The 26,197-nt window shown below is 53.9% G+C and overlaps 2 protein-coding genes across 5 annotated transcripts in view; one reads left to right on the top strand and one right to left on the bottom strand.

The window, feature by feature from the left end:
• Window positions 1-15,801, top strand: part of Macrod1 (mono-ADP ribosylhydrolase 1) — a 144,231-nt gene extending 128,430 nt beyond the window's left edge. For 2 of the 4 annotated variants that reach the window (XM_032896465.1, XM_032896467.1), the window contains 8 exons: window positions 2,465-2,494; window positions 14,175-14,291; window positions 14,571-14,692; window positions 14,775-14,805; window positions 14,921-14,994; window positions 15,273-15,354; window positions 15,432-15,466; window positions 15,643-15,801. In XM_032896465.1, the coding sequence (XP_032752356.1) occupies window positions 2,465-2,494; window positions 14,175-14,291; window positions 14,571-14,692; window positions 14,775-14,805; window positions 14,921-14,994; window positions 15,273-15,354; window positions 15,432-15,436 (461 nt within the window). In that variant the 3' untranslated portion in view covers window positions 15,437-15,466; window positions 15,643-15,801. The remainder of the gene's footprint in view (window positions 1-2,464; window positions 2,495-14,174; window positions 14,292-14,570; window positions 14,693-14,774; window positions 14,806-14,920; window positions 14,995-15,272; window positions 15,355-15,431; window positions 15,467-15,642) is intronic. The other 2 variants (XM_032896464.1, XM_032896466.1) reach the window with 1 other exon arrangement.
• A 170-nt stretch (window positions 15,802-15,971) lies between these two features.
• Otub1 (OTU deubiquitinase, ubiquitin aldehyde binding 1) lies at window positions 15,972-24,373 on the bottom strand. Its single transcript, XM_032896461.1, has 7 exons — window positions 24,269-24,373; window positions 22,418-22,479; window positions 22,115-22,213; window positions 17,755-17,873; window positions 17,472-17,556; window positions 17,157-17,351; window positions 15,972-17,026 (listed from the first exon to the last, which is right to left on the bottom strand). The coding sequence occupies exons 1-7, from the start codon at window positions 24,324-24,326 to the stop codon at window positions 16,829-16,831; spliced, it is 816 nt and encodes a 271-aa protein (XP_032752352.1). The 5' UTR covers window positions 24,327-24,373; the 3' UTR covers window positions 15,972-16,828.
• Between the last annotated feature and the right edge of the window lie 1,824 nt (window positions 24,374-26,197).

Genomic DNA, 26,197 nt, shown 5'->3' with positions numbered 1-26,197 from the left:
AGGCTGAGGTAATAGAGGCTACAGAGTGCTCCTCCTTGCTTTCAGGAAGTAGGCGTGGCCAGGAGGTGTAGCCAAGTTGTAACCTTAACCGCCCATCTTGGTGGCCTGCCTTCCAGTTCAGAGAGACTCAGATTTAGTCTTCGTTTATTTTGAGCCAGGGTTGGTTTAGAATTCTTTACATAATAGAAGATGACCTTGAACTTCTGATCCTCCTGCCTCCACCTCCCAGAGCGATAAAATTACCGGCATCAGCTACTATGTCTGGTATATACATGGAAATCTGTATATCTGGTATATACGTGGTTGGAAATCCAACCCAGGGCTTCCTGCATTCACAAGTCCATGAAGTACTACCGAAGCTCCTACCCAACCCTGCCTACACCTTCACTGTCCCCAACCCCTCCCCAGCTTCAGTTTCCTCCTCTGTAAAATGGGAACAGGAGGCCCTCTCTGGTGGCTTGGCTGTGACGATAAATGGGGTACTTTGCGAAGAGCAGCAGCCTATCTTGCTAAGAATGGGAACCAGAATGGGACCTCTGCACCCTGCCCCTTCTGTGATCCTTGTTGGCTGACCTCTGACCTGGCAGTGTCTCCCAGCTAACTTGCCTACAGGCTCGGCTGGCTCCTTTTTCCGTTCCCATGGCCGCTGCTTGGTTCTAGGAGCTCCCAGCCGCTCCTTGCCTCTCTATCTTAATTAGCTGCATGTATTAATCTTGAAAGTAACGTGGCAACTTGCAGCCCTGGGTTTTCAGGCTGTGGAATTAATTATTCCCCAAGCGAAGAGCTGTCAGGTCTGGGAGACCAGCCACTGCGAGCCACCCGACACCACTTAGCAGCATCCATAGCTTCCGCAGAAAAGCCCTGGGCCACAGTCTGGCCCCTAACCCTAAAGCAGAAAGCCCAGGAAGGTGGGGTAAGAGTCAACCCTGGGAAGAGCTGAAGATCCAGCCTTGGAGCCAGCCCCTCTGGGCCTCTCACCTGGGCCTCTCACCTGAGCCTCTCACCTGGGCAGCAACTGGGTCTTGGGGACCTATAGTCTCCCCTAGCTCTTTGTCTGGTTGGCACTTAGGCATGCAGACCTTGTGACCAGAAGGGGACTCCTGAGCAGGAGCAATCATCTGCACAGCACTAGCATTCTTGCAGAGGGGCTGCCAGTCTCCTTTACCTATGTCGCCACAGGGCCACATGGTAAGGCAGGAGGGGCAGCAGCTGGGCAGAGAAAAATGTGGCTAATCAGGAAAGTGTCGGTCATGATGGCCGTCAGGCCCACTCTGCCTGAGGGACCCCCATCAGACCAGGCAGAAAGCAGGGTACCTTCCAAGCAAGGCCAGAACTGACTCCTTTTCATGACCTTTGACCCAACCCTGTGTGCTGGAGTACGGAAACCGAGGCCTGGAGCCAGGCTGCCCTGCTCACCATGTGCTGGCTGGCACTCAGACTTCAGACATGGCCCAGGGCATGGGGCCTCCACCGTGTACTCCAGACTCTGTGACCCCTGCCTCCTCCCTAGCTGCACATACGCTGCCTTCTCTCTTGCTTTTCAGTCAGGGTCTACACAGTCCTCACTGTCTTAGAACTCACTGTATAGACCAGACCGGCCTCGGATTCAGGGATCCATCTGCCTCTGCCTCCTGAGAGCTGGGATTAAAAGTGTATGCACTGTGCCCCATGTGCACTTCTCTCTGGTGGCCTCTAACTGTGTTACTAGGCAGCCTGTGGGCCATGAGGGTAAGGACCATGCATGCCTCCCCACACCTACGCTGAAGGCTGAACACTTCTGGGTGTCGAGGAACACTGGCCGGGCAGTGAACACCCACAATTCCAACGCTCAGAGGTGGAGGCAGGAGTACTCTGAAGCCTTCCTCTGCTACACAGTGAATTGAAGCCAGTCTAGAATTCAGGAAACTGTCTTTAAAAAAATAAAGGGGGTGAGGTAGGGTCATGGTGATATGCGCCTCTAATCCCAGCAAAGGCAGGTGAATCTCTGGGTTCGAGGCCAGCCTGGTCTACAAAGAGAGTTTCAGGACAGCCAGGGCTGCACAGAGAAACCCTGTATCAGAAAAAAAGTAGGGGTGGGGAACAGAAGGGATCAAGATGGTTCAGTGAGTAAAGGCATCTGCCACTAAGCCTGATAACTTGGATTCGAACCACAGGACGAACTCTGTGGAAGGAGCAAGTCAGCTCCTGCTAGTTGTCCTATGTGCTACTTCTGGGTGGTCAGTGACCTTGGTGGCCTTCCTGTGCCCCCACTCCCTGGTCCCCTGTAAGCCCAGACCCAGTAGGATCTCCCCAACCCCCATCATTGGCTCTTGCACAAAGGGCTGGGAATCCTATACCCAGAGTCTCAGGGACCAGGCTCCCCACTCCAGGCTACCTGACTGTCCCTCTATCCCATACGGCCCCCGCTTTGACCCCTTCCGCACTGCACCTAACCTGGTTTTGTCTCTCTCTTTCTGTCTTGCAGCCAACAACTCCCTGCTTGGAGGCGGAGGGGGTGAGTACACAGACCTTCCTGATTCTCCTGTGAGGTTGGAGTTGGGGTGAGGTACGAGTCCGGTTTTGGTTTTGTCCTTCAGTCCTTCAGGACCGGACTGTTTCAGTGGTGTGCCCATTGATAAAGCTAGAGGCCGGGCTTCTTTGTAGGGTGACCCGCACCTGAGCTCAAGCCTCCGGACTCGTACCTGAGCAGGCTGGGGCGGAGCCTGCCGCAGGTAGACAAAGCCTCCCTGTGCGGGGCTAGCTTGGCCTTTGAAAGCCCCTTGTGAATTGTCCTCAGCCTCTCACCCCCATCTCTGCTTCTTATCCATTTCTGCACCGAAAAACCCCAGGTGTCCGCCAGGTAGTACCTCAGGCCAGCACAGGGCAAGCGCTACAGCACGTGATAGGGAAGGGGTGAGTGACGGGACGAAGGCCAATGCCGCAGGTGCCTCTAGATGTGGCCCCACATCTGCCTCGACTAGCCTCCCGCCACCCACTCAGCCCCTCAGCCCTCAGCTGCCCGGCAGCCACTGTCTACACAGCGGCAGGATGATTGGTGAGCCAGGGGGCAGGGGTTAATGCGCCGTGGGATAAATCCCGGGGGCCATGTTTACGGCAGCGGTGGCGGGGCCCAGGCCAGGTTTTAAAAGGGGGAAAAATAAAAGGGGCAGCGAGGTCAGGAATAAATAAGCACAGCGCTAAGAGCTGTCGGTGACCAGCCAGGATGCAGGGGGCTGTTTGTGACTGAGGATGCTTTCCCTCCCTCCCCACTCTCCTCTAGCTGTCCCCGTGGAGGTCACCGCTTCCCAGGATGGGGATTTGGTGCCCATGGATAGGCCCTTGGGGACCTCTTTGCAAGCCTGCCCTTTAAGAGGAACAGGTCCCTCCCCCTCCGTGCTTGGTGACACCATGCTCCAACCACAGTACCCATCCCACGCCCATTCATTCATCACTCTGTGCTCAGTGCCTGTTGTGTGCAGGACTGTGAGCTGGACGCCGACAGACCGGCCATGACAGGGTAGTGGTAGATCCAGGTACGTCAGGGCTCAGCCAGAAGGGCCTGCTGGGCATGAGCACCAGGGACCTTTCAGGAAGGAAGGTAGGGCCTGGACTGACGAGGAGAGGTGGAAAGTGGTGGGGACAGAGAGGTAAAGGCCCAGAGATGAAGGGAGCAGGGTATTGAGGAGCCTCAGCTGACCAGAGGCCTCAGGTCCCAGCCAGGAGGCCAGAAGAGCAGCAGGAACACCTTGGGAGGAGCTAGGGTTTTAGCGTTTCCTCTGGGGAAGGTAAAAATGAGGGAAGCAGGAGAGCCTCTCAGCTTGCTGTCCTTGACCTGCTCAAAACCTTCCCGTCCATGGGGTTGGGGATTCAGCTCAGTGGTAGAGCGCTTGCCTAGCAAGCGCAAGGCCCTGGGTTCGGTTCCCAGCTCCAAAAAATAGAAAAGAAAAAACAAAAAACAAAAAACAAAAAAAACCCTTCATGTCCTTCAGAATCACACCTAGGGCCCTCACTGTGTCTCAGAAGGCCCAACCACCTCTCACACTCACCTCTGTCTCAGACTCCAGGCCTTTCCCACCAGGCTACAACCACACCTGCCGCCTGCCTCGGGTGCACTCTGCCTCAGGGCCTTGGGGGCCCCTGCACTGACACTTCCTTCCATCCTTCTCTAGGGTTATGTGGGGTCCTGTGTCTGCTCCGCCACAGGGCTCGGCCCCTGGGGGAGGCGGGATGCAGGACATTTGACTGTGCTTACCCCATGGCATAGTCGGGTGGGTGTCGGGTTGTAGGGAAGCCGAGGGGCAGCACGGGAGTAGGGTGGAGGGGGGACCTTGTGGAGAAGCTCAGTCTGAGGTGCTGGACACAGCTGGGGGCCCCTGGGCCTGCAAGGAGGCCGGGCTGTCAGGTTCTCAGGCTCTTGGGCATCCAAGCACCGCTGCTAGATGCAGAGGAAGAGTTGAGGATGGAGTGGGGGGTCTGCGAGCTGGATCTAGCCCATGGCCAAGGGGGAAGAGGGGAAAGAGGGCGAAGAGAGAAGTCCCGGCTAGGGAGAGTCTTTGGCTTAACAGCAGTAGGCTTAAGCTTGGTGGCAGCCACCACTGGGAGCACAGGCAATTAGACAGCGGCTCTGTAGGCGAAGGCCTTCTCTGTGGCTCCCCACTGCGGATCCGGATGAAGAGGTGGTCTGTGGTTTTAAGGCGTTTATTGTCGTGGTGGAAGGTGGATGAGTAAAACCGTACCCCGCTTCTCAGGGTGGGCCTGAGATTAATATCTTTTGCAAGGAGGTCTTGGGTACCTCATTATAATGGAGGTCTGTCTTGAGCCTACGTGACCTGTGGTCACATCCTCTACCCGTGAAGGGTCTTGGGGCATTGCCCTTATGTGACTGATGGCCACAAATCTGTGGAGGGCTGTGGCTAGGGATGGGGCCTGTTTTCCCAGGAGTCAGGTGAACTGCCTACAGTCCCTTAGGGTCACCAGGGTTGTTAGCATTCTGTCTAAGCTCCACCCTAAGTTACCCGGCAACAGCCAGGTGTGCCTGACTCTATAAAAGGGGCTGCTTGCCCCCTCCTCACTCTCTTTGTTCTCTCTTGCTCTCTTATTCTTACTCTATTCCCGTCTCCCTTCTCTCCCCATTCCCCTCCACCCTCTCTACACATGCCCATGACCGGCCTCTACTCTTCTCCTCCCCCCACCCCTGCCTCTGCTACCCTCTTAACTCCGCTCCCCATGCCCTGAATAAACTCTACTCTATACTACACCTTTGTGTGGCTGTTCCCTCAGGGAAGGGATGCCTCAGCATAGGCCCTCAGAGGCACCCCTTCCCCCCACACCTCTGTAGAACATATCCTCCCCTCTTTATTTTTTTATAAACACATCAGGGGTTTCTAGCCTTTGCTTAACCGGGAGCCAGGGTGTCTTTCCCGGTCCCACATCCTTCCTCGTGTGTATGTGTGTGTGTGGGGGGGATGCTTTTCCTGAGGTTCTCAAGTGTCTGCTCCATTCCCCCTTACAAGCCTTTACTTAAATGCTGGTTTCCCTGTGGCACCCACCCTGACCACTGGCTGAGGCTGCAGCTGTCCACCCTGGCTCTCACTCTGCTGTCGTTGTTTTCTGAGAACCACCCTCCTCCTACCACGTAGCAATTCCTCATCACTACCTTCACTGCCTTCTGTCTGTCCCTCTGAAAGAAAGGAGTCACCCGGATATGGGCCTGGACAGACTCTCCCATGAAGGGAGAGACTCACCCCAAGGGCAGCACGCAGAAGTAGGCTGGGCAAAGGGGTGGCTTGCGGGCATCCCGGTGCCTGTCTTAAACCAAGGGATGCTCTGCCTCCCTTTTCAGCCTTAGGGGTGCAGGGAGGCTGGCTGGTGAGGAGATGGGTGGAGCAGTGACCCTGAGTAAATAGACTGTAAGTCCAGACTTTCATCTAAATGCAGCCAGGATTTATGGAGCCTCTGTGGCTAGGGCTGGGATATAGCCCTGCTAATAAAACTGAAGCAGGTGGAGGTGGAGGGTGGAGCTGTGGAGGGAGGAGGCAGAGCCTGGTGGGGCCTGGCATCTGAAGTTGAAATGTAGCCTGCCCGATACCTGGACATGCCCCTTCTTCAAATTTGACACATCTGTTACCCCATCACCAACCCTGACTCCTGGAAGACCCTGGGACCTCTCGTGGGGGCCTGAAGTTCCTCCTCTAAGAGCTCAGGTCTCTACCAGCTTCTATCTGTCCTCCAATCAGGACGGCTTAGGTAAGCCTCGTCCCTTCAGCTACAGGCCAGCAGATACAGCCAAGCATCCTGCTGCAACGCTCTTGCCCCTAGCTCTGGGCCCTCGGGACATACTCATACCTTACAGCTCTACTCACTCTACCTCCAGAATGTCCTTCCTGTGAATCAGGACCCAGGATGCTGAGCTCTGGAGCCCCTCTCGGTGGCCTCTGCTCAGCCAAGTGGAGCAGACACCGTGCTCTCCTATGTGTCTGCTCAGGACTGAGGGGCAGACAGTGGGTACCTACTCTCTGCTGGGACTCAGGACTTTGCACTCAAGTGACCCAATTTAGAAGTAGGTTTCTCAAGCAAAGAATGTTGGGGCTTGGGTCTTAAAGATTGAATAGGAGCTTAGCAGACCAGCATGATGGAGGGGAGGTGATCTGAAGGGCTAAGGAAGTCCTAGTCTCCTGGTGGAGCTGGCGACCACCTGGGCCACTCTTTCCTGTGCCTCTGCCCCATCTCCCTGTGGAAAGCCAGTTATTGGCTCAATAAAAGATGTCTGAAACACTCTCCTATTGTATGGTAAGGAGGGAGGCGGGTCCTAAATCAGGATAGGGATCGACAAGGCCCAAGCACCTCAACTGTTTATTAGCACTGAGATGTTTACTTGGCGATGAGGAGCCGGCTTTCTCGGGGAGATTTGTGCGTTCTTTTTCAATTACCCCTCGTCTTTCTCTGCCACTTTTGCACTAAAGGGATAATAAATGTATCGGAGCGTTTCAATTATTCATCTAAATCACGACTGCGCCTGCCATGGCCAAGTCTTAGTGACAGATTAATTCAGGGCCGCCGCCTCTGCCGGCATGGCCACCATCTCTGCCCCAGCCAGCCAGCGCCCTGAAGGGCCAACTCTAGGAGCCAGTTGGGGTCAAACAGGTCCTTGGCAGGAGGGCAAGGCAGGCTAGGAAGGGGGAAGGAGCCCTTGTCCTCATCCTCCACCTCTGCTTGGGCCTTACAAGTAATCAGCCCCACCGGAAGCTATGGGAGCTCGGGATCTGCCCATCTGTCTGCACGTCACCCCTCCCCCCTGCCCAGGCCACCTTGCACTGCCTCACCCCTACCACCAACCACATCCCAGCACCACATGCTGGGAGAGGCCAGGATGGTGGAGCATCCCTTACAGCCATCCCCTGGCACAGGGCCTTTGTACCTGCTTCTCCTCTGCCCTCCTGCCCAGACTCCCTACTGGATGGTCTCTCCTGCTGGCCACACCCCAAAATCTAGGGATGGACAGCCCGCCATGTGTCAGCACTAACTTAAACTGGGCCCCGTATTCTGTCGCCCTTGACAATTATTCAAGATCTGTTGGCCCCCACGCACCCCGCCCGTCAGACCACTTAAGGCGCAAGCGCAGGTCCGCCGCTGTGCCGAGCCTGTGTGTGCAGCCCTGTCCTCGCTCTCCTCACGGTCTCCAGCCCTCAACCGCTGGCTGGCCCTGTCTGTGGCTCCTTTCCCGTGTATTCTATCTGCCTGGATCTCCGTCCTTTCTAAGCCGCTCTCACTCCCTTTGGCTCACCATCCCTTTCTATCGCCCTTTACTCTGCTTTCTCTCTCCCCACTCTCCTTTGTTCTCGTGAGGATTAGCGAGGCTTCTGAGCATGGGACCCCAGTGTGGACTTCCTGCCAAGTCTTTGCAGGCCGCTAGCTAGCTACCGTCCCTGCTGCTAATCTGCGATTGTTTCTGCGGCCTCTGGGAAAGCTGGCATTGCTGCCCTGATGAACGGTGGCCTGACTCAGTGGATAACATGCCCTCCATAGCCTGTGGGCTGCCTCGGTGCTCTGGCAGCCAGGGTGTGTGAGGCTGCCCCACCCCTCTTTGGCCACCTGTGGGACTCAAGAGCAGCAGGTAGCTCGAGAGCTCGCAAGAGCCACCCAGGAAGCTTAATGGATGCACAGTGTTGGGCCTGGGGCTGTCTGCAGGAGCGGGGGGGGGGCAGCTTTCACACAGAGAAGTGTGGATCCCAGGAGGGGCCGTCAAAACTGGCTACATACAGGGGGCTGGAGAGATGACCCAGGGCTGAGAGGTCCTGAGTTCAGTTCCTAACAACCACATGGTGGCTCACAACCATCTGTAATGGGATCTGATGCCCTCTTCTGGTGTGTCTGAAGGCAGCTAGACAGCTACAGTATACTTACATATATATTAAAACAAGCAAAAAAAAAAAAAAAAAAACAAACAAAACAAAAAACAAACAAAACAAAAACAAAAAACCAAAACCCCAACAACAACAAAAACTTTAAAGGCTAGCTGCGGCCCGAGAGTTCTTCACACTCAGCGAGGCACATGTGTTAGGCTGATCCCCTGATGCCTTATCCACACTTCCTGCCCCCCAGGACTGCAGCCCTGCATCCCTGCCCCTGTATTCACAAGCTGGGACTCTCTTGTCCCTCCTGGTATATTCTATTACCCGGGCTTCACTGTCCTATGCTAGTGGCACATTTTGGACCACTGAATGGGTGTGTTCACACCCCTCCCCACCTCCTGCCCTGGTCCATCTTCTCATGTCAGCCCCGTTGCCTCTCCCCTGGTAGTGTGACACACAGAGCTGGCCTGTGGCCACCCCATTACACGTTTGCTATGGGGACTGGAGAGTTCAGGCTTGCTGTCAGAGTTAAGTTTATTGTAGATTGGCGTGAGCCACAAAAGACTGAAGGGCCGAATGCGATAAGTCTTTTCCTACCCAGGCGGAGGCGCTGGTTCACCAGCTGCCCCTTCCTGACCATCACTGCTCTGGAGAACAGTGCCATGGGAAGCTCCTCCCCCTGACACAGGGGCTATCTGCAGCTACATTTTGCAGATGAGGAAACAGAGGCTCCCTACCCTACCTATCAGCTGGCCCACCAGAGTAAGGAGAGTGTGAGAATCAGTCCTTCTGGCCCCTGCCTCATGGCCACTGCACGCATGCCCTGCCCCCTGTAGGCAGGATGCCACCAGGCCCTGTGCACGGCTGCTGTGGATCTTTAATAACGCGAGTGATTGCGCATGATGAATGAGGCCCGTGGTTGTGTACATAATGAAGCCCTAATGTTTTCAAATCCCCATTTAAGGAGCTGATCTCACCCCGTAATGAATGTCAGATCACATCGCAGGAGTATGGACCATCCGTCTACCTGGGCACCTCCAGGACGCAGCCTCAGGAGGGTGGGCTCTGTGTCCTTCCCTGGGCCCCATGTAGGCCGTGTCCGGAGCAGACACTGGAGGAGGGCTGTCCACGGAGTGGAGGACCAGAGAGGACAAGCAGAGGCTGTCTGGGTTCTAGCCAGGCGACATCAGTGTCTTGGTTCACAAGTTCTAGCCAGGAAGAGGAAGAAAGTGTGGTGCCAGCCAGGAGAGAAGGGTCCAGGACCCAGTGGATCTCCATAGCCCTCTTTGAAGGTGGGAGTTCAAAGGTCAGCAGCTCAGGACTCTGCCTTAGCTCCCCATCTGCTCAGCCAGGCTCTCCTTCTGAGAAGGAAATGGACAAGGACCAGTGCACAGGGTCTGACTGGCAGCTGTATGCTACACTAAGGTGTGACTGCTGAGAGCTGTCCCCAGGCCAGAGCCCAAGCAGGACTGACTGTCCAGATGGGGAGAGGTTCCCTATACCTTCCTGGACAGAGGACCCTGCCCCTCCCACACACAATAACCAGGCCCCTGCCCTTGGCCAAACCAGGACCATCTAGCTGTGACTATTGACAGCGCGATAAACAAAGGAGCAGCCTCCTCCCAAAGGCCCACATGAAGCAACAAGGACTTGCTGACTGCTGAGGAAACTGAGGCACAGAGAGGTAGAGAGACTGTACCCTGGAGACACGATGGAAGAGCCCAGAAAGGGGGACTTGGTTTGGAAAACTCCTTGTCTGTGTCCCCAAGGCCAAGTTGGCTGTCACTCTACAAACCGGATCCCCCGTCCAGGCTCCTCCTTGCTTTTCACCTGGTGGGGAGTCCACAGGAGGCCAGGATAGGCAGGGCAGAGGTGAGAGCTACCCAGAATCCTCTCTTGCTCTGTGACTCATAGCTATGCCTCTCTGAACCTTTGCCTCCACTTCTTGTAAGACAGGCCCTAGCCCTAGAGACCTTGGCTTCTGTTCCACTTCCAGCTGTGAGATCTCGGACGTCGTTGACTCCTCCTGGCTTTCAGTTGCCTACCTGCCAGCTGCCTCCTGGCCTACATCAATGTTCCCTACAGATCTTTGGACAACTAGGCTCTGAAATTCAGAGAGATTGAATAACTAGCCCAAAGTTACCAGCAATCTTTGGCCTGAATTTGGGGAGAGAGAAATCCCAGTAGGGGATGTGACAGGGCCAGCTCCACTGAGTGGCAGAAGGGAATGGGGATAGCTGACCCTTTGGCAGGGGTGCAACTGCCCTCTGGTCCCCTAGGCCACTGGCTCCTCTTGTTCCTGTAAATAATTAATTAGCCCCTGCTCGCTTGTTTGTTTAGCGTGAGGAATGCTCCCCCACTGAGACACATTTATTGCTGAATAAATTTAAATATCTAATCTTCCTTCATGAATATTACAGCACCCTAAATAGAAGCCCACAGTCCCCAGCGCCTTGCTGGAGTGGTCCCCACTGGAGTGCGCCTTGGTTGGTTTGCAGAGGGTCAGGCTCCAGCCCTTTCCTCCTGGCATGAGACAGCTCCTGCCAGCCCCTGCCCCTCCTTGCTGGGGAGAATCGTACTGGAACAAGGAGGGTAGAGTCTTCTGAAAGTCCCTGCTGCACTGCACGTTAGGTCTATCCACAGTTACCAGGAGGATGTCCCTTCGCATCTCCCAGGCTTTGAGGGACTGACCTGACAGGAGGGGAAGGGGCTGGGGTTCAGTGAGAGGTAGGGGTCAGTGAGGGCATCAGTAGGGAGAGGCCTGGGACAGAAGAGCCCTGAGTGGCCAGTGAGGCACCTTGGTGGGTGGCAGTAGTATACAGCCCTATGGACAAGCTGCACAGTCCAGAAACGAGGGTCCCCAGAGCAGATACTTTTCTAGGGGATGTATTGATTCAGACAGAGGATGGGTGCCAGGCTGCAGGGATGAAGAGGGCAGGGAGACAAAGATGGCAGAAACAGTTGCCAGCAGCAAATAAGCACTGGTCCACTGAGGGTAACAAGGTTGGAAGCAAAAGCAGCCACATCATGGTCTCAGTAGAGTCCCTGAACCTTCAGGGCCCAGGGCGTAATCTGTGCCAAGTTTTAATATCTGGGCCTCAGCTTCCTCTATAAAGAAGGGGTTGGGGGTTGGGGATTTAGCTCAGTGGTAGAGCGATTGCCTAGCAAGCGCAAGGCCCTGGGTTCGGTCCCCAGCTCCGGAAAAAAAAAAAAAAAAGAAGGGGTTGGCAGCTCCTTGGTGGGGTATAAGGCTCCACCAAGACCATCTATGGGTCTGGCTCAGCACCCCAAGGTACTTACTGCAAGGAGGAGGTCTAACGGGGAGGGATGAAGGCTGACAGCTCCGCCACAATGGAGGGATGCTCATATCGGACCAAGTAGACAGAAGGATGCTGACCAGGCTTAGACTGAGCTGCAGGCCTTGGTGTTTGTTTGGTGAGAAAGGACTTTACCATTTAGTCTAACTGGCCTCTCTCTGCCTCCCAACTGCTGGGATTAAAGGCGTAAGTCACCGCATTCTTCCCTGGTGAAAAGGAAACTACTGTGGGACCGACATCAAGGCTGATGCGGGGACAGGTCTTGACGGCGGACATCCAGAGGAGGTGGGAGGGTTGGGTGGGAAGGAGGGGCCATGCAGCTGAGATTTAAATTCCAGGGCCAACCTGTTTGGGGAAGGGTAACACAGATATGGTGGCCAGGACCTCGTCTTTGGTTTTGGTCACAGTCATGTGGCCCAAGTCCTATTTTAAAAGTTGGGAGAGGGCTCCTGTGTCAGTCCTCTGTGCCCTCACTTCCCCAGGTCTGCCCCAAAGGACTGACTGCAGGCTTGTTCCTTTGAGCAGGGTCTGTATTTCACATGACCCGGTAGCCAGCCAAGGTCACCTGCAGGACACTTCAACTGGCATAGCAGGTGGTGGAGTGCCTGGAGGCCAAGACTGACAGTCAGGGCCTGTAGGTTCCAGGAACATCACCTCCCCAGGTCCCTGTGCTTACCTCACACGACTCCCTGTTCACTCTGTGAGCCTGACACTGTCTGTTATGATAGGGGCTAAATCACTTTGCATCTGATCAAGCCCAACACTGCTTACCTAACAGGTATTAGAACCTGACTTCAGGGGCCGAGAACACTTGTTGCTCTTGAAGAGAACCCAGACTCAATTCCCAGACACCACATGGTGGCTCACAACTGTCTGTAATCCTAGGAGGAGCCCACAGACATAGTGAACATACATGCATGTAGGCAAAACGTTCATACACATAAAGTGACATAAGTACATCTAAAAAAGTAAAGTAAAAAGAATTAGAGCCTGGTATATCCCCCAAATCCCTCACTCAGAGTGGAGGAAGAAGGTTAGGAGTTTAAGTTTAAATTGAGGCTAGCCCAAGCTACACGAGATCACGTGGTTCAAATAAATACCAAACCACAACAAATATGAGAGAGAGAAAAAGGTTAGTTTACTTGGCACTGAGGTGCAGCTCAGCAGTGGATTGTGTGTCCTGAGTTCAATCCCTGGTACCACCCTACCCTGCGACATTTATTTTTCCAACATCCTATGAGGTGGGCACTCCATTAGACCCAGAGAAGTAGTGATGTGCCCAGGTTACTCAGGCTGCTCACCCCCCAACCCCCATTGCTGCTGTTCTGTACGGTGCTGGGTCCTCTGTGACATCCCCAGAACAGTTACACTGTGGATTTCAGGCTTCACACAACCTCCAAACTCTCAACACCCACTCTGCAGCAGAGGAGAGCAGGGGGCCTGAAATACCCTGCTCTGAGCCATTCCCAGGGCTCCCCAACTCTGGGAAACCACCCAGAGTCAGCTCTGAGGAAAGTTTTAAATTAAGTGTAATTGGAAACAGGAAACAGAAGAGAGAGGGGGTGTCCTGTTGGTGTGCCCTGATCTGAGCCAAGAAGTTAGAGGGATGCAGGAAGGAAAAAGGGTCTCGTGTTAGGAGTCTGTAAAATGGAGCCAGGATTGTTGGTTTGCTTGCTTGATGCCAGTGCAGCCAGGTACCAGGCAGTAGACCTTCTCAAGGACAGGCCTGGGCTCCATCTGCCCTGCCATCGCAGGGACCACTATTTGCAGTTGAGATCCTGGTAAAGCAGGAGAAAATCTAGAGCAGACGGGGCAAACTGGTACTTGCCTCAGCCTGTTTGGGCAAAGCTACATGGTTCTTGGGTGAGTCAGTGGCAGAGCTGCCTCTGGGCTTCTGCTGGCTTTGGAATATAGCAGCATTAAGAGTTGTTTATCTGGGCCTGGGTCCCCAGGGTCACGGAGAATCCCAAGAGCCTCCCTTGGATAAACAAGCCCTGAGCCTGGCCTTAGTTAAGCAGGATGCACTAATGCTAACGAGTCTGCTAGTTGCCCCACCAGGGTTTGAGAGGCTACAGACACCTGAGAGGCCTGGTCTAATGGGAAGGAGCTGGAAAAGCTAGGTTCAGGCGCGGGATTGGATCTGCCATTGGAACTAGGCGGCCTCGGTTCCTCAGAAGGAATTAATTGAGGCTTGGAATTTGAAACGGCCTTGTCAAAAGGTGGGTTTTAGGATCCCACCAGATTCTTAGATCTGAATGACCTCAGGACGGCGCTGCGGGACCGAGAAGCCAGAGGGTGGGTCAGGCGCGCCCCCTGCCGGTCGCCCCCGTCTCTTCACTCCAGGGCTCACTGCAACTCCTTGGAGCCTCAGTTTCCCTAGATGTGAAACAAGGAGTGACAAGAGCAGCCTTTGTGATGCCAAGTGGGCTAATGCATAGCCTTGGAGTTTCTTGGGATTGGGGTGGCATGCCTGATCCTTCAGGGATGCGGGGGAACCCGACAGCTCATTTCTCCCGGTCCCCTGCAGTGGATGGCTGCATTCATCGGGCCGCGGGATCCCTCCTCACGGACGAATGCCGCACCCTGCAGAACTGCGAGACCGGCAAAGCCAAGATCACTTGCGGCTATCGGCTGCCAGCTAAGCGTGAGTGCTGGAGGGGAACTGCCCACAGCCACAAGGGGGCGTCTTAACGTTAAGTGTAAGGGCCTGGCCCCTCTGACACCCCAGATAGCAGATGGCAATGAACTGGAGCTGCAGCAGGGAGAAGAGCTGGAGATGGAAAGGGCAATGTCAAGGTCTTCCACCACTTAGCAGTGACATGCTGGTGGGCGGTCACTAGTTTGTGCTGCGAGGATGAGGTCCTTCTGGTGAGATGGCAGACGAGACCTAGGCCGTCTGACTGAAGTCATTACCCTACCCTAGATGTCATCCACACGGTGGGGCCCATCGCCGTGGGCCAACCCACTGCCAGCCAGGCGGCTGAACTCCGCAGCTGCTACTTGAGCAGCCTGGACCTGCTGCTGGAGCACCGGCTGCGCTCGGTGGTAAGAGTCAACTAGGGGCAGGGGCATCAGGGAAGGCCCCAAGTGATCAAGTCCCCATGTTGTCTTGTCCTCTCTTCGCTAGGCTTTCCCATGCATCTCCACAGGCGTGTTTGGTGAGTCTGGAAAGCAAGGCCTGGCGTGGGCAGTGCCTCCTCTCCCCACTCCGTTCCCCTTCAGGGAGGTGGGCGGGGCGGGGCCAGACCTGGACTCAGCAGACCCCGCCCTCAGGCTACCCCAATGAGGAGGCTGCGGAGGTAGTGCTAGCTACGCTGCGGGAATGGCTGGAGCAGCACAAGGACAAGGTGAGAGTGGTTGGCAGTGAGGCCGGAGCAGGGGTGCTAGCGCTGAGTTGACGTGGTGGGTTGGTACCTGCCCTCCCTGAGCCCACTGCCTAGGCCAGGCTTGTCGTGAGATGAGATGGGAAGGAGCGAGTGTGCAGCCTGAACCCCTTCTATAAATGGTACGGTGAATTCTCAAGTCTCCTGAGGTGAACAGTGCACCCACAAGTAGACACCCCACAAGGGCGGGTGCATTTGGGGGAGCACACAGTACCAGGACTGCGAGATTCTCCCTGGCACAGGTGGATCGGCTCATCATCTGTGTGTTCCTGGAGAAGGACGAGGGCATTTACCGGGAGCGCCTGCCCCATTATTTCCCAGTAGGTATGTGCTCTTGTTTTTCTCCTGGCCCCACCTCCCCCATGACCCCGGGGCATCTCTCACTGTCCTCTGCCTTCCAGCCTGAGGCTCCCACTGCCCACCCTGAACAGGACTGGTAAGCAGGGCCTGGCCCGGTGTGGTGTGGCCGCCCTACACTACTAACCTGGCCCTCTAACACCCGCTCAATTTGCCATTGCTTACATCCATGCAGTGGGGCGGTGAAGGCAGGGAGGCGGCCCAGGGTCTTCCAGAAGTCCTCAATTCCCTTTAACCTATCTGCTCTGCCCTCAGACCCACCTGGGCCTGGAGGACCTCGCTCTCAGCTCTGAGAGGTCTCAGAAGCCTACAACTTGTTCCAGCCTGGCCACAGCGGGGTTCTGCCCTCACCCCCAGCCTGTCCTGCCCTGCCTTTAAGAAGCCTCCTAATAAAGCTGTCTGGCTCAGCCCTCACTGTCTGGGTCTGGCTGGTGCCCTTCTCTTCCTCCCTCCCCCCCCTTCCCCACCCTCTCCCAGAGGAAGGTAGCTTCTGGATGGGATGATGTCTTGGGCATCTTGCTTCAAGAGGCTACAAAAGCCCTGGGTGAGCCAGGAGGGTAGATGCATGGGCCAGACAGCAGAGGCAGCGGCAGCAGCACTTCACATTTATTGAGGGCCTGCCCCCAAGGAGCTCACAGCCTGGGCTGAGACCCCACATGTGAGGGGGTGGGGAGAAGGCAACGAGGCAGGTAATGCAGATATGGCCCAAGCAGAGGGGGTGCAGAGCAAGCACAGGCAGGGGCTCTGGGGAACAGGTAACAGGCAAGCCCTACTAGAATGTTTCTCTCACACCAGGTCAGCTCCTCCAGGGGCCCACTGAGGATGCCTAGCTCCTCCACCTACTCTAGGCCAGCCTCCTCCCATAAACCTCTCACCCCAGGACTCCTCAATCATGCAGACCTGAGGGTGGGCAGAGAGGTGTGATCTGGGGCCCTGGCTAGAAGTGCTTTGAGTATGGGGAGCTTGAGAGCTCTGGTCAAGTTCCCAAGGAACTTCCCACAGTTCCCACAGGAACCCTTGGGAGGTTAAAGAGAAAGGGCAGGAGTGTGGGTAGAAAGCAGAACTCAAAGAAGCCAGAAGGGGCCCACGGAGGCCTAGTCCCCTTCAAACATCTCCTGGCAGGAATGCTTGGCAGTACATAGGTGGAAGCTGGGGTACCTGTCTTAGGGAAAGGGACAGCCAGACACACAGCAGCCAGCGGGCAGGTAGGGAAGGGCAGCAGAGCAGGGAAACGCACACTCAGGCTCACCACCAGCATCCCCTTTAATAAAACATGGAAGGTTCTATGACAGGAAAAGGGAGGAGTGAAATATGACCATTTACAACCACAAAAAAAAAAAAAGAAAAAAAAAAAAAACAAAGAAAAAAAGAAAAGAAAAAACCCTCTGTACATGTCTAGCGCCTGGCAGGGGAGGCAGGCAGGGCGCGGTAGGCCAGCCGGTCATTTGTAGAGGATATCGTAGTGTCCAGGTCGGTAGAGCAGGTAGACCTTGGGCTCAGAGCCCTCGGGGAAGACGTGTGGGTTGGTGGTGCCGCCCTCGCCGCGGTCCATGTACTCCACCTGGATGGACACACTGAGGGCCTGGGCCAGGGCGATGATGTGGATGTGGTCACTCTCCTTGCACATGGGTTCCACCTCCTGTGGCACAGGGGCAGGTCAGGCCTGTCCCAGGCCCCCTCCCCCAGGCCCCACAGCTCACCCTGGCATGCCCCACCCTGACACAAAAGAGAAAAGGAGAGCCCGGGGCAGAGTTGGAGAGGAGTGGCACCTGCTGGCAGAACTCCTTAACAGTCCGGCCACCCTCTATGAAGTGCTCGAAGAACTTGCTCTCCCGCTGCAGGTAGCCTGAGGTGAGCAGTCGCAGGTAGACCACAAGGTAGTCTGAGGTGCTCTGGTCGTTGAAGGAGGCCAGCAGGTCAGCTACTGAGGTCTGCTTCTCCACCTGCTCGATAAGGTCCATGAACTGCCCCACCGAGAGACAAAAGGTAAGATGAGGAAGACAAGTGACAAGAGGGCTCCCTTACCATATCCTGGAGAGCCACCCTTCCTGTTAACCCAGTCTGAGAAAGGTGGGCTCACTCACTGTGTTGTGGAAGTCCTCGATTGTGAATTCAGTGAAGCCCTGGGACACCAGGTCCTCTTTACTCTTGGCAGACACGGCTTTGAACCTGTAGGTGGGAAAGAATGGGAAGCCCATATGGGCTCCTCAGCTGGCAGAGCAAGGCCCTAGCCAGCCCAGCCCTCCCTAGACAAGGACACCCACCGAGCTCAAAAAGAAGCCCCCAAGCAACCCACTGATGGCTGGCCTAAGGCCCCGACTTCCTTGTCATCAGGAGAGGCCCAGAGCCCACAGTGGCTGTTCTCACCGCTGCAGTTCCTTGCTGTCATCGAGCAGTGCCTCCAAGTGGGAGAAGCCGAACGCTCGATAGAAGCAGTTCCCGTCGGGCCTGGTCTTCCGTATGTAGGAGTACTTTTTGTGGAGGTCCTGCAGAGGAGCAGCCCAGCTTAACACTCCCCAGCCCAGCAAACGGCCATGGCAGCAGGTGGCCACCAAGCTCCAGGTTCCCACCTCCTGGCTTCTGAATGGGGACACCAAGTCACCATTGGTGCAGAGTCCTCTCCTGGAGGCTCCTGGAAGCTATGCACTTATATGTCAACAGTCGTATGTCACCAGCTGCTAAGCCACATGGGTGACGCTGCTAGAGGTTGGCTTAAAAACAGGTAACTAAGTCTGTCCTTGACTAATTTCAGCTTTTATGGTCTTCAAATGCAAGCGTGACAAAGCAGGAGAACAGGACAGGTCACATCACCAGCTGCCCTGCTCAACAGGGCTCCAGAAACACAGGCAAGGTCTCCCCACAGACAGTCGGAGAAGCTAAACCAGCTCCCCACACACTTTCACCTTCGAACCTCACTGGCTGCCCACAGCAGGGAGCTTTTCTGCTCCCCAGGACACTGACTCACTCCTAGTGCTCTCGGTAAACAAGCCTCTCACCCACCTGCACACCCCTGGCCCTGGCCACCTCTTGTGCCTGCACCTTCCTCTGATGACAACTGTCAGTAATGAGTGTCCCTTCACACTGAGAACGTGGCCCTGATATCTCATCTGCCACTAGGCCACCCCAACATTCACTACCAGCTCCCGTCCTTCAGATTCAAGGACATCGACCTCCCTACCAGTTTTGACTCCAGAGGCTTATAGGATCCAGGTAGGCCTCCCAATACGGGAGAACGGAAACTCTTGTGGGAGGGAGGCTTTTATCTGGCCAAAGTGAGGAACAGCCTAGAGCTGCTGTTCTCAGCCCTCCCCAGCCTGGCCTGGGGAAGTGGCAGCACACATGGCATCTCCTTTTTACCTGGTCTCTCCTAGATCACCCCTCAGCTTTCTCCACTCTGAAGGGTACAGCCCCACCAAAGGATTCAGTAGCCTCCTTCAAGACACCTGCCAGTTCCAACGACCCAAAACAGGCTTCCTGCCTGCCCTATAAACACCAGAGGTCTGACAGTATCTTTACCTCTTAGTCACACATACAATATTTCCTTTCATTTTGGTTTTGAGAAGTCTCATTTTGCAGTCCAGGCTAGCCTTGAACTTGCTATAATATTGCCTCAGGCTTTTGAGTGCTGAAATTTCAGACCACCAAACCTAGATAGAGTTCCACCTTAGATGCTCTGCCTCCCTACACCTCTTCACCATCTCAAACATCTCCACTGCCACAGCTGGCTTGCACCAACCTGATCTTCAACCCAGCTTCTAGTTACCTCAGAGATGGCCCACTTCTGCCCTGTCACATCTACCAAACAGTAGATCCCTTAGGCTTTTCCTTCACACACCGAGCACCCAAATGCATCACTACACAGGCTATTCCTGGTCCATCATGCCTGCTTCCTGTTTTACTGACAAAGTCCCTCACTATTCCCTCTTCCTCCACTGTCCCCTGAAACCTATTTTCACCCTGAAACAACAGTAACCTTACACCCAAGCCTTCTTCCACCCTGCAACCTGGAAAGAACCCAGACACTCCCAGGCCAAACTGGCTTTCATGGAGGCCCCAGCCTGCCCAGATGTCCACTTATTAAACTACCTCAAACCCTGCTACCTTTAGACACCCTGTCATTTGGCATCTCGCTTCTGTCCATCAAGTACATCTTTCATAGAGGCTCTTGCCCACTGCCCCTATTTAAAATACTCAGCAGGGCATAGATGCATATGTCTTTAAACCCAGGACTTGGGAGGCAGAGGCAGGAGAATCTCTGGAGTTCAAGACCAGTCTGGTCTACGTAAGCAAGTCCAAGACAGCCAGGGCTCTGTTACACAGAGAAACCCTGTCTTGAACAAAGAAAGAGAGGGAGAGAGGGAGACAGGGAGAGAGAGAGCGAGGGAGAGAGGGGGAGAGGGGGAGAGAGGGAGAGAGGGAGAGAGGGAGAGGGGGGGGAAGGAAGGAAGGAAGGAAGGAAGGAAGGAAGCAAGCAAGCAAGCAAGCTAGCTAGCTGGCTGGCGAGATGGCTCAGTGGTTAAGAGCACTGGCTGCTCTTCCAGAGATCCTGAGTTCAAGTCCCAGCAACCACATGGTGGCTCACAACCATCTGTAATGAGATCTGATCCCCTCTTCTGGTGTGTCTGAGGACAGAGACAGTGTACTTATATAAAAATAAATAAATGTTTAAAAAAAAAAAAAAAGAGCACTGACTGCTCTTCCAGAGGTCCTAAGTTTAATTCCCAGCAACCACATGGTGGCTCACAGTCATCTGTTACGGGATCCCATGCACTCTTCTGGTGTGTGTCTAAAGATAGCTGCAATGTACTCATATAAATAAAAATAAATAAATCTGAAAGGAAGAAAAGAAAGAAAGTGCAAATTCTCCCACTCCTTTATTTCTCTCCACTGTACTACCCATCTCTAACGACCAAATTTTGTGTGTGCATGCGTGCGTGCGTGCGTGTGTGCGTGCATGCATATGTGTAGTGTTACAGGGTTGGGGCAGGTTTTGCTCTATTTAGCCCAGGTTGACCTTGCTCCTCTTGCCTCGTTTTCTCCTGGGATTAAAGACATGCTGTCCACCACACATACCTTTTAGTTTGTGGATCTCTTGCACTGCCCTGTCAGCATCACAGGAGCAGGACTGTGTTTCAGTCTGCAGTGTATGTAGCACCTCCAGTGCCTGGCACTGTAACATGCCCACTATGCTAAGGCTGCTCAGAGTCAGAAGCTCACTGGGCATACTGTCGGCACCCTGTAGAGGGCTCCTGCCCACTTCCTCACACCCTCACAAAGTCCACTCCGCACAGGAGCCAAGGACACACCCAGCCTGGTTTTGCTATCACCCAGGAAGAACAGGAGGACTTAACAGAAAAGAAGTTTAGGGGCACTGTAGTGCTTGGCTGTAAACAGCTCTCTTCAGTTTGCTAAATGACTCAATGCTAAGAACCGAGGGTTTCCTGTTGTTTTTACAGGGCAGCTCAGGAGAACAGGTGGCCCTGGATGGCCATCACTCTAACTGGCCACATGGGAGAGGAGGAACCTATGCTTTCTAAGCACTTGCCGGGCACAGAGGCACTCAATTCAACACCCTCCCTAAACTTGCCCCATGGGCTGAAAATAACTCTAGCCAGAGATCCAACCTTGAACAACTTGTCACACAACTGCAGAGCAAAGATCTACCTGACTCAAAAGTCAGGGCAGAGCCTTAACCTCCTCACATATATTTTGGAGAAGTCCCAAACCCCTGGGCAGCAGGTATAAGCAGATCAGACTGCAGACAGCTGGTCTAGGCTGAACAGGGGTCATTTAGTTCACGCATTTCCCCTCAGGTGTTAAGGATGGAACTTAGAGCCTTGCAGATACTGGCTCACGCTACTACTGAGCTGGCTGCACCTCAGCCCCACACAACACTTTAAGTTTTGCCAACTGCCAACAGCTCAGAGTCAGGAAAGCTCATGAACTTTTGCTTCTCTGGCAACAGGGAAGTAACTGTGGACACTCACTACCGTGCCTGGCTATTGTGGAGCTATGATGCCCTCCCAGTAAACCTGTCAGGAAGCTTCCTTCTTGCACTACCCCTGTAAGGGAGTTTATCTGCTTGGCTGCCTGAAGACTCCAGCTGCAAGTAGAGGCCATAAACACCTATAATCTTTGGAGGAGGACTGGAGGGAACCATTTCTTAACCCTTCAGGCTGTCCACTAAATACTATTTTCACCCCAGGGTCACAGTCCAACCTCCACTGCTCCCAGCCTCTGGGGTGACTGGTAAAGATTGCCTAAGTTTGTGTGATACAGCAGGGACACAGAGAAGGCCTGTCGTCCACAAAGATCCAGCAGCCAGACTATAGGACGGGTCTCTATGACCAATCTACCCATCCCAATACCAGCGAGTTTGGCCCCTGGCTGGCTACTGAGCTGTCAGTGCCCGCCCAGCCTGCACCTGGTCCCACCTGAGCATCACCTACCTCAACCTTACAGCCACCCTACAGGAAGATGCTTTCACTGTCCCTATTTTACAGATGAGGACACCCAGGGCTCAGAGACACTGAAGGACCTGTCAAGAAGACAGCTGCTGAGTGGCAATCTGATGTGAATGGAGGTCTCAGTCCAGAGGCTGCACACTTCAACAACTAGCAATAGGAGGTGTGTCCCCCCCCCCAACACCCAACCCTCTCAGACATTAGGCCTGACAAGAAGCAGGGCTGAAAGAGGCTCCCTCCTGCCCCTCTGGCCAGGATCCCACCTTGATCTTCTGTTGGTAGATGTTGTCATCCTCAGCATACTCCTTATACAGAACTGAGAGTTCCAGTCGCTCTGACACCAGAGGATTCTGCACAGCAATCTGCAGGGAGGCAGGAGACTGACTAACCCATGTCTAACACCTATAAAAGGGGTGCTGGGCTGGTCATCCAGTGGCACAGCAACCCCCATAAAAGCATGAAGTGCCTAAAATAGACTTGAGAGGGGAGGGCTTCAAAGTAGACATTAGGTCTCAGGCCCACAAAGCCCTCAGCTACTCCCTCCCCAACCTTCTTCAGCACCTCACCTCTTGCTGAATCCGGTCTTGCTGAGCCATAATGGCTTCATCATAGGCTAGACAGTTAACACCTAGAAAAAGGAGAAAAAAAGAATGCCAACCAAGGGTTCCTGTGGGGTCTGGCTATCTCAACAGCAGGCAGCTTTGGCAGAACAGGTCAGGAATCTAAGAGCCTATGCCTTACACCCCACTGTGTATTCTTAGAAAAGTCCTTCCCTCTTCGAGTTCTCATCTCCTCATCTTTTGAAGGTAGCTGGATATGGTGTCATTTGGGAGGCTAAGGCAGGAAGACCACAGGTCTGTGTAGCCAATCTCTAAAAAGGAGCAGCTAAGCATCACAGTGCACGGCTCTTAAGTCCCGGCAATTACAGACCAGACCAGGATGCAGAGCGGGATCCAGAAGCCTAGGAATTAAGACATCAGCTCTGCAAATATGGCAAGCCTTTATCTTGGAAGAAAAAAATAATAGGGCTGGGGTTGAGGCCCAGTGGTAAAGATATATTTGTCCTGTGGGTGTAAAGCCTTGGTTTCTATTTCTAACAACCTTAAGAAATAAGTAAATACAAATAAATAAATAAAATGACAAAGTAAAGATCACCCCCAAGCTCTCCTGCAGCTCCCTGCTTTCTATCAGCACTCTGTAACATCTTGGGAATGCTCTGGGGAAGGGAGCCTCTGGGAGAAAGCAAGATGAAGGGATGGTGCCCTAGGTGGAAAGTAAGCCTGCACTTTATTGAGACACGTCCTTTGTCCTTCTGTGGTCCCATGTATGCTCACTTTCCAAATTAAAGAAACAAATAGAGATGACTCCATCTTGTCCAAGGTCAAAGGTCATAACTTGAAGGGTTATGAGCAAGTCCACATTTGCACAATTTCAGCCTGAGCTCTTGGACATATCACTTGCCACTTAACTGCAAAGCCCTCTCCCCTCACTGGCAAAATGGATTAATGCCGTTACCTTGATCCCATCATCAAAATATGCTGGGATTCTGCCAGCAGCAACTACTACCTAAGCACTCTCTTGAGTTATCCATGGATTCAGGACGTTCATTCTGAAGACTCTAAGCAGCTACTGTAGGAGTCAGGAGACACTAATTCTAGTCCTGGATCCTTCTTAGATGCGATGGAGAACAATTTCTTTCTTCGTATCTGGGTTTCCTAGCCCTCAACCTCTAGTATGTAGTGTGGAGTTAGAGTAGGGTGTGCGTGTATTGGCTTTTTAAAGCCAATCCTTTGGGGCCTGGTTATTCCAAATTCTCAGCTGAGCTTCTCACCATGTTCTAAAACAGGACAACCCCTAGAGCTCAAGTTCTCGTTAGACAGGGAGAAGGTGTGACCAGTTTTTGTTTTTCTTTTTTTTAAGGACCAGGGATCTAGGAAAACAATGCCTAGATCTGTTCAAAGGAGCTGGAAGGCCAGAACAAGCTCTAAGGAAAAGGGCCGCCAATGGCATCCAGAACGGCCCACCAGGGACTTCGTCCTTGGAAGCCCGGCGTTACTCAACGCCTTTCAGCAGCTCCGGCAAAGGCGGGCCGGGCCTAGGCCTCGGCTAGACTGCGAGGACTCAGGCGGGCAGACTGCGGGAGCTAGCCGAGGCCGCGGTACCGGCGGAGGCGGGGCGGTCCAGGCCCCGCCCCAGGCGTGCGCGAGAGGCCGAGCCCCGGCCCTGGCCGCCCCGCCCGGCCGGGGGTCGCCGCGGCCCTGCTTCCATTGTGAGGGGGAGGGGAGAAGACGCGGTGAAGGGCTCCGTCGCACGCTACGCCCAGTCCCCGGGGCTCTGCCTCCCCGAGCTCCTCGGGAACAACCGGCCAAGGCTTGCCCCCGCTATCCCGGGCAGAACATCCTTCCCTCCGTTCGTACCTTCGGAGTCGCTGCCCAGCGGCTCCTGCTTCTGCTGCTGAGGTTCCTCCGCCGCCATCTTTAAACAGCGCTGCACTGGCGATCGCTTCCGGGTTATTAATTGCCCTCCTCCCGGAAGGGAGCCCCTCCTTGTGGCCCCGCCTTCGCAACGCCCCTAGCAACAGGCTCCCTTTGGCGGTTGTCAGGGCCTGGGCTGCTGCTGCCGCCCTGGGGAGCTTAGGGGCTAGAGTCCTCGGGAGAAGCGGATGGACCCAACGCACGCTTCCACACTTCCACTTTCCCAAAGGTCCTGGGGTGCTAAGGACCTCCTTGAGTCACTTCTGTTTTCTGTATACTGAAGTTTGAAACGCAGGTTGTGTAACTGAGATAAAGAACAAGATGGAATTAAAGACACTAGAAGGTTGATCACAGCTGCGAATGCATTCAAGGTACTGGGCAGTAGCTGCAGTGCGGAGCCACTACAGGAAGAGGTGACAACCTTCTGACGCCCTTCGGAGCCCCGAAACCGCGGCCTCTCGCCTCTGACCACTGAGCCTGTTCTCTACAGGCTTTGAAGACCTGTTTCCAGCACGGAGAGCATCTTCCTTTGATATCAAAACCAGAAGCCTCGACCTAACTTTGGCTATATGTCCTCCTATCTGAGAAAGCAGAGCCATTTAAAAGCATGGACTTGAGTCCATAATGCGAACACGTGAAAGCTGGAGACATGGAGGGTCAGAAGTTCAAGGTAATCCTGGAGTTTCAGGCAAGGCTTGGCTTGTTTTGTCTCAAACAAAACCTGTAAAAAGTGGCCGTCCGGGGTTGGGGATTTAGCTCAGTGGTAGAGCACTTGCCTAGCAAGTGCAAGGCCCTGGGTTCGGTCCCCAGCTCCGAAAAAAAGAAAAAAAAAAAAAAAAAAAAGTGGCCGTCCTTGCTAACTTTTGCCAAAGCTACCTATTTTCTTTGGATTATGTCTCCATTCTGAGAAATGGATACTCCCATTTGCAGGTCCTGTGTACCCAGAGAGGCAAACACCAGCGAGTTTGCAGGAGAAGGCATTTACTTCTTGATAGCGCAGCTATAGCTAGCACTGAGCCACAGAGACTTCTTTACCCTCCAGAGTAGAGGTCCGTGTCCTGACGAGTCCCAACCCCAGCTCCTATATGGACTCCTTAGTCCAGGTAATAGAGGCCAGGGTGGAAAAGCTCTCTTCAAGATTAAGAAAAATCAAGTACAGGCTAGGCATGGTGTCTGCCATTAATTCCAGTACTAGGGAGGCATGTGGATCTCTGAGTAGAGGCCAGCTTGGTCTACAGAGTGAGTTCCAGACTCCAGACTAAAGAGAGAAACCCTGTCTCAAAAAAAAGAGGGGGGAGGAGCCAAAAAGAAATCGTGTCCTTTGTTATCAGCTATCATTGGTATTGTGTCTATAATGTGTGGAAGGCTGTGTGTGCCGAGGTGCCTGTGGAAAAGAGCACACTTTTATAGAATCCGTTCTCTCCACCTTTATATGGGTTCTGGAGGTGGAACGTAGGTTTTCAGGTTTGTATGGCAAACACTTTACCCATTGAGCCATCTTTCCAGCCCTCCTCTTTTATTTATATTTTTTTCTTCAAGATTTATTTGTGTATGTACATGTACCATATGCATGACTGGTGCATGGGGAGGGTCGAGGTGGAGTTAACAGTAGTGTGAGCCACTCGACCTGGCAGTGATCCTTCTAGAGTGAGAACTGGAAACCAGAGCCTCAGTTTATAACTTTTTGAAAATGTTCACTTATTTATTTTATATGAGTGCTTTGTCTTGATGCACACTGAAGAGGGCATCAGATCTCATTACAGATGTTTGTAAGCCAACATGTGGTTGCTAGGAATAAACTCAGGTCTTCCGATGAGCAGCCCACTGAGCTATTCTGCCCCCAATATATATTCTTATTAAACATTTTTGTCT

Source organism: Rattus rattus, chromosome 2, assembly GCF_011064425.1.
Source record: "Rattus rattus isolate New Zealand chromosome 2, Rrattus_CSIRO_v1, whole genome shotgun sequence".
NCBI lineage: Eukaryota > Metazoa > Chordata > Mammalia > Rodentia > Muridae > Rattus > Rattus rattus.
The sequence above is the reverse complement of the archived record's forward strand: the minus strand, read 5'-3'. Positions and strand labels throughout refer to the sequence as shown.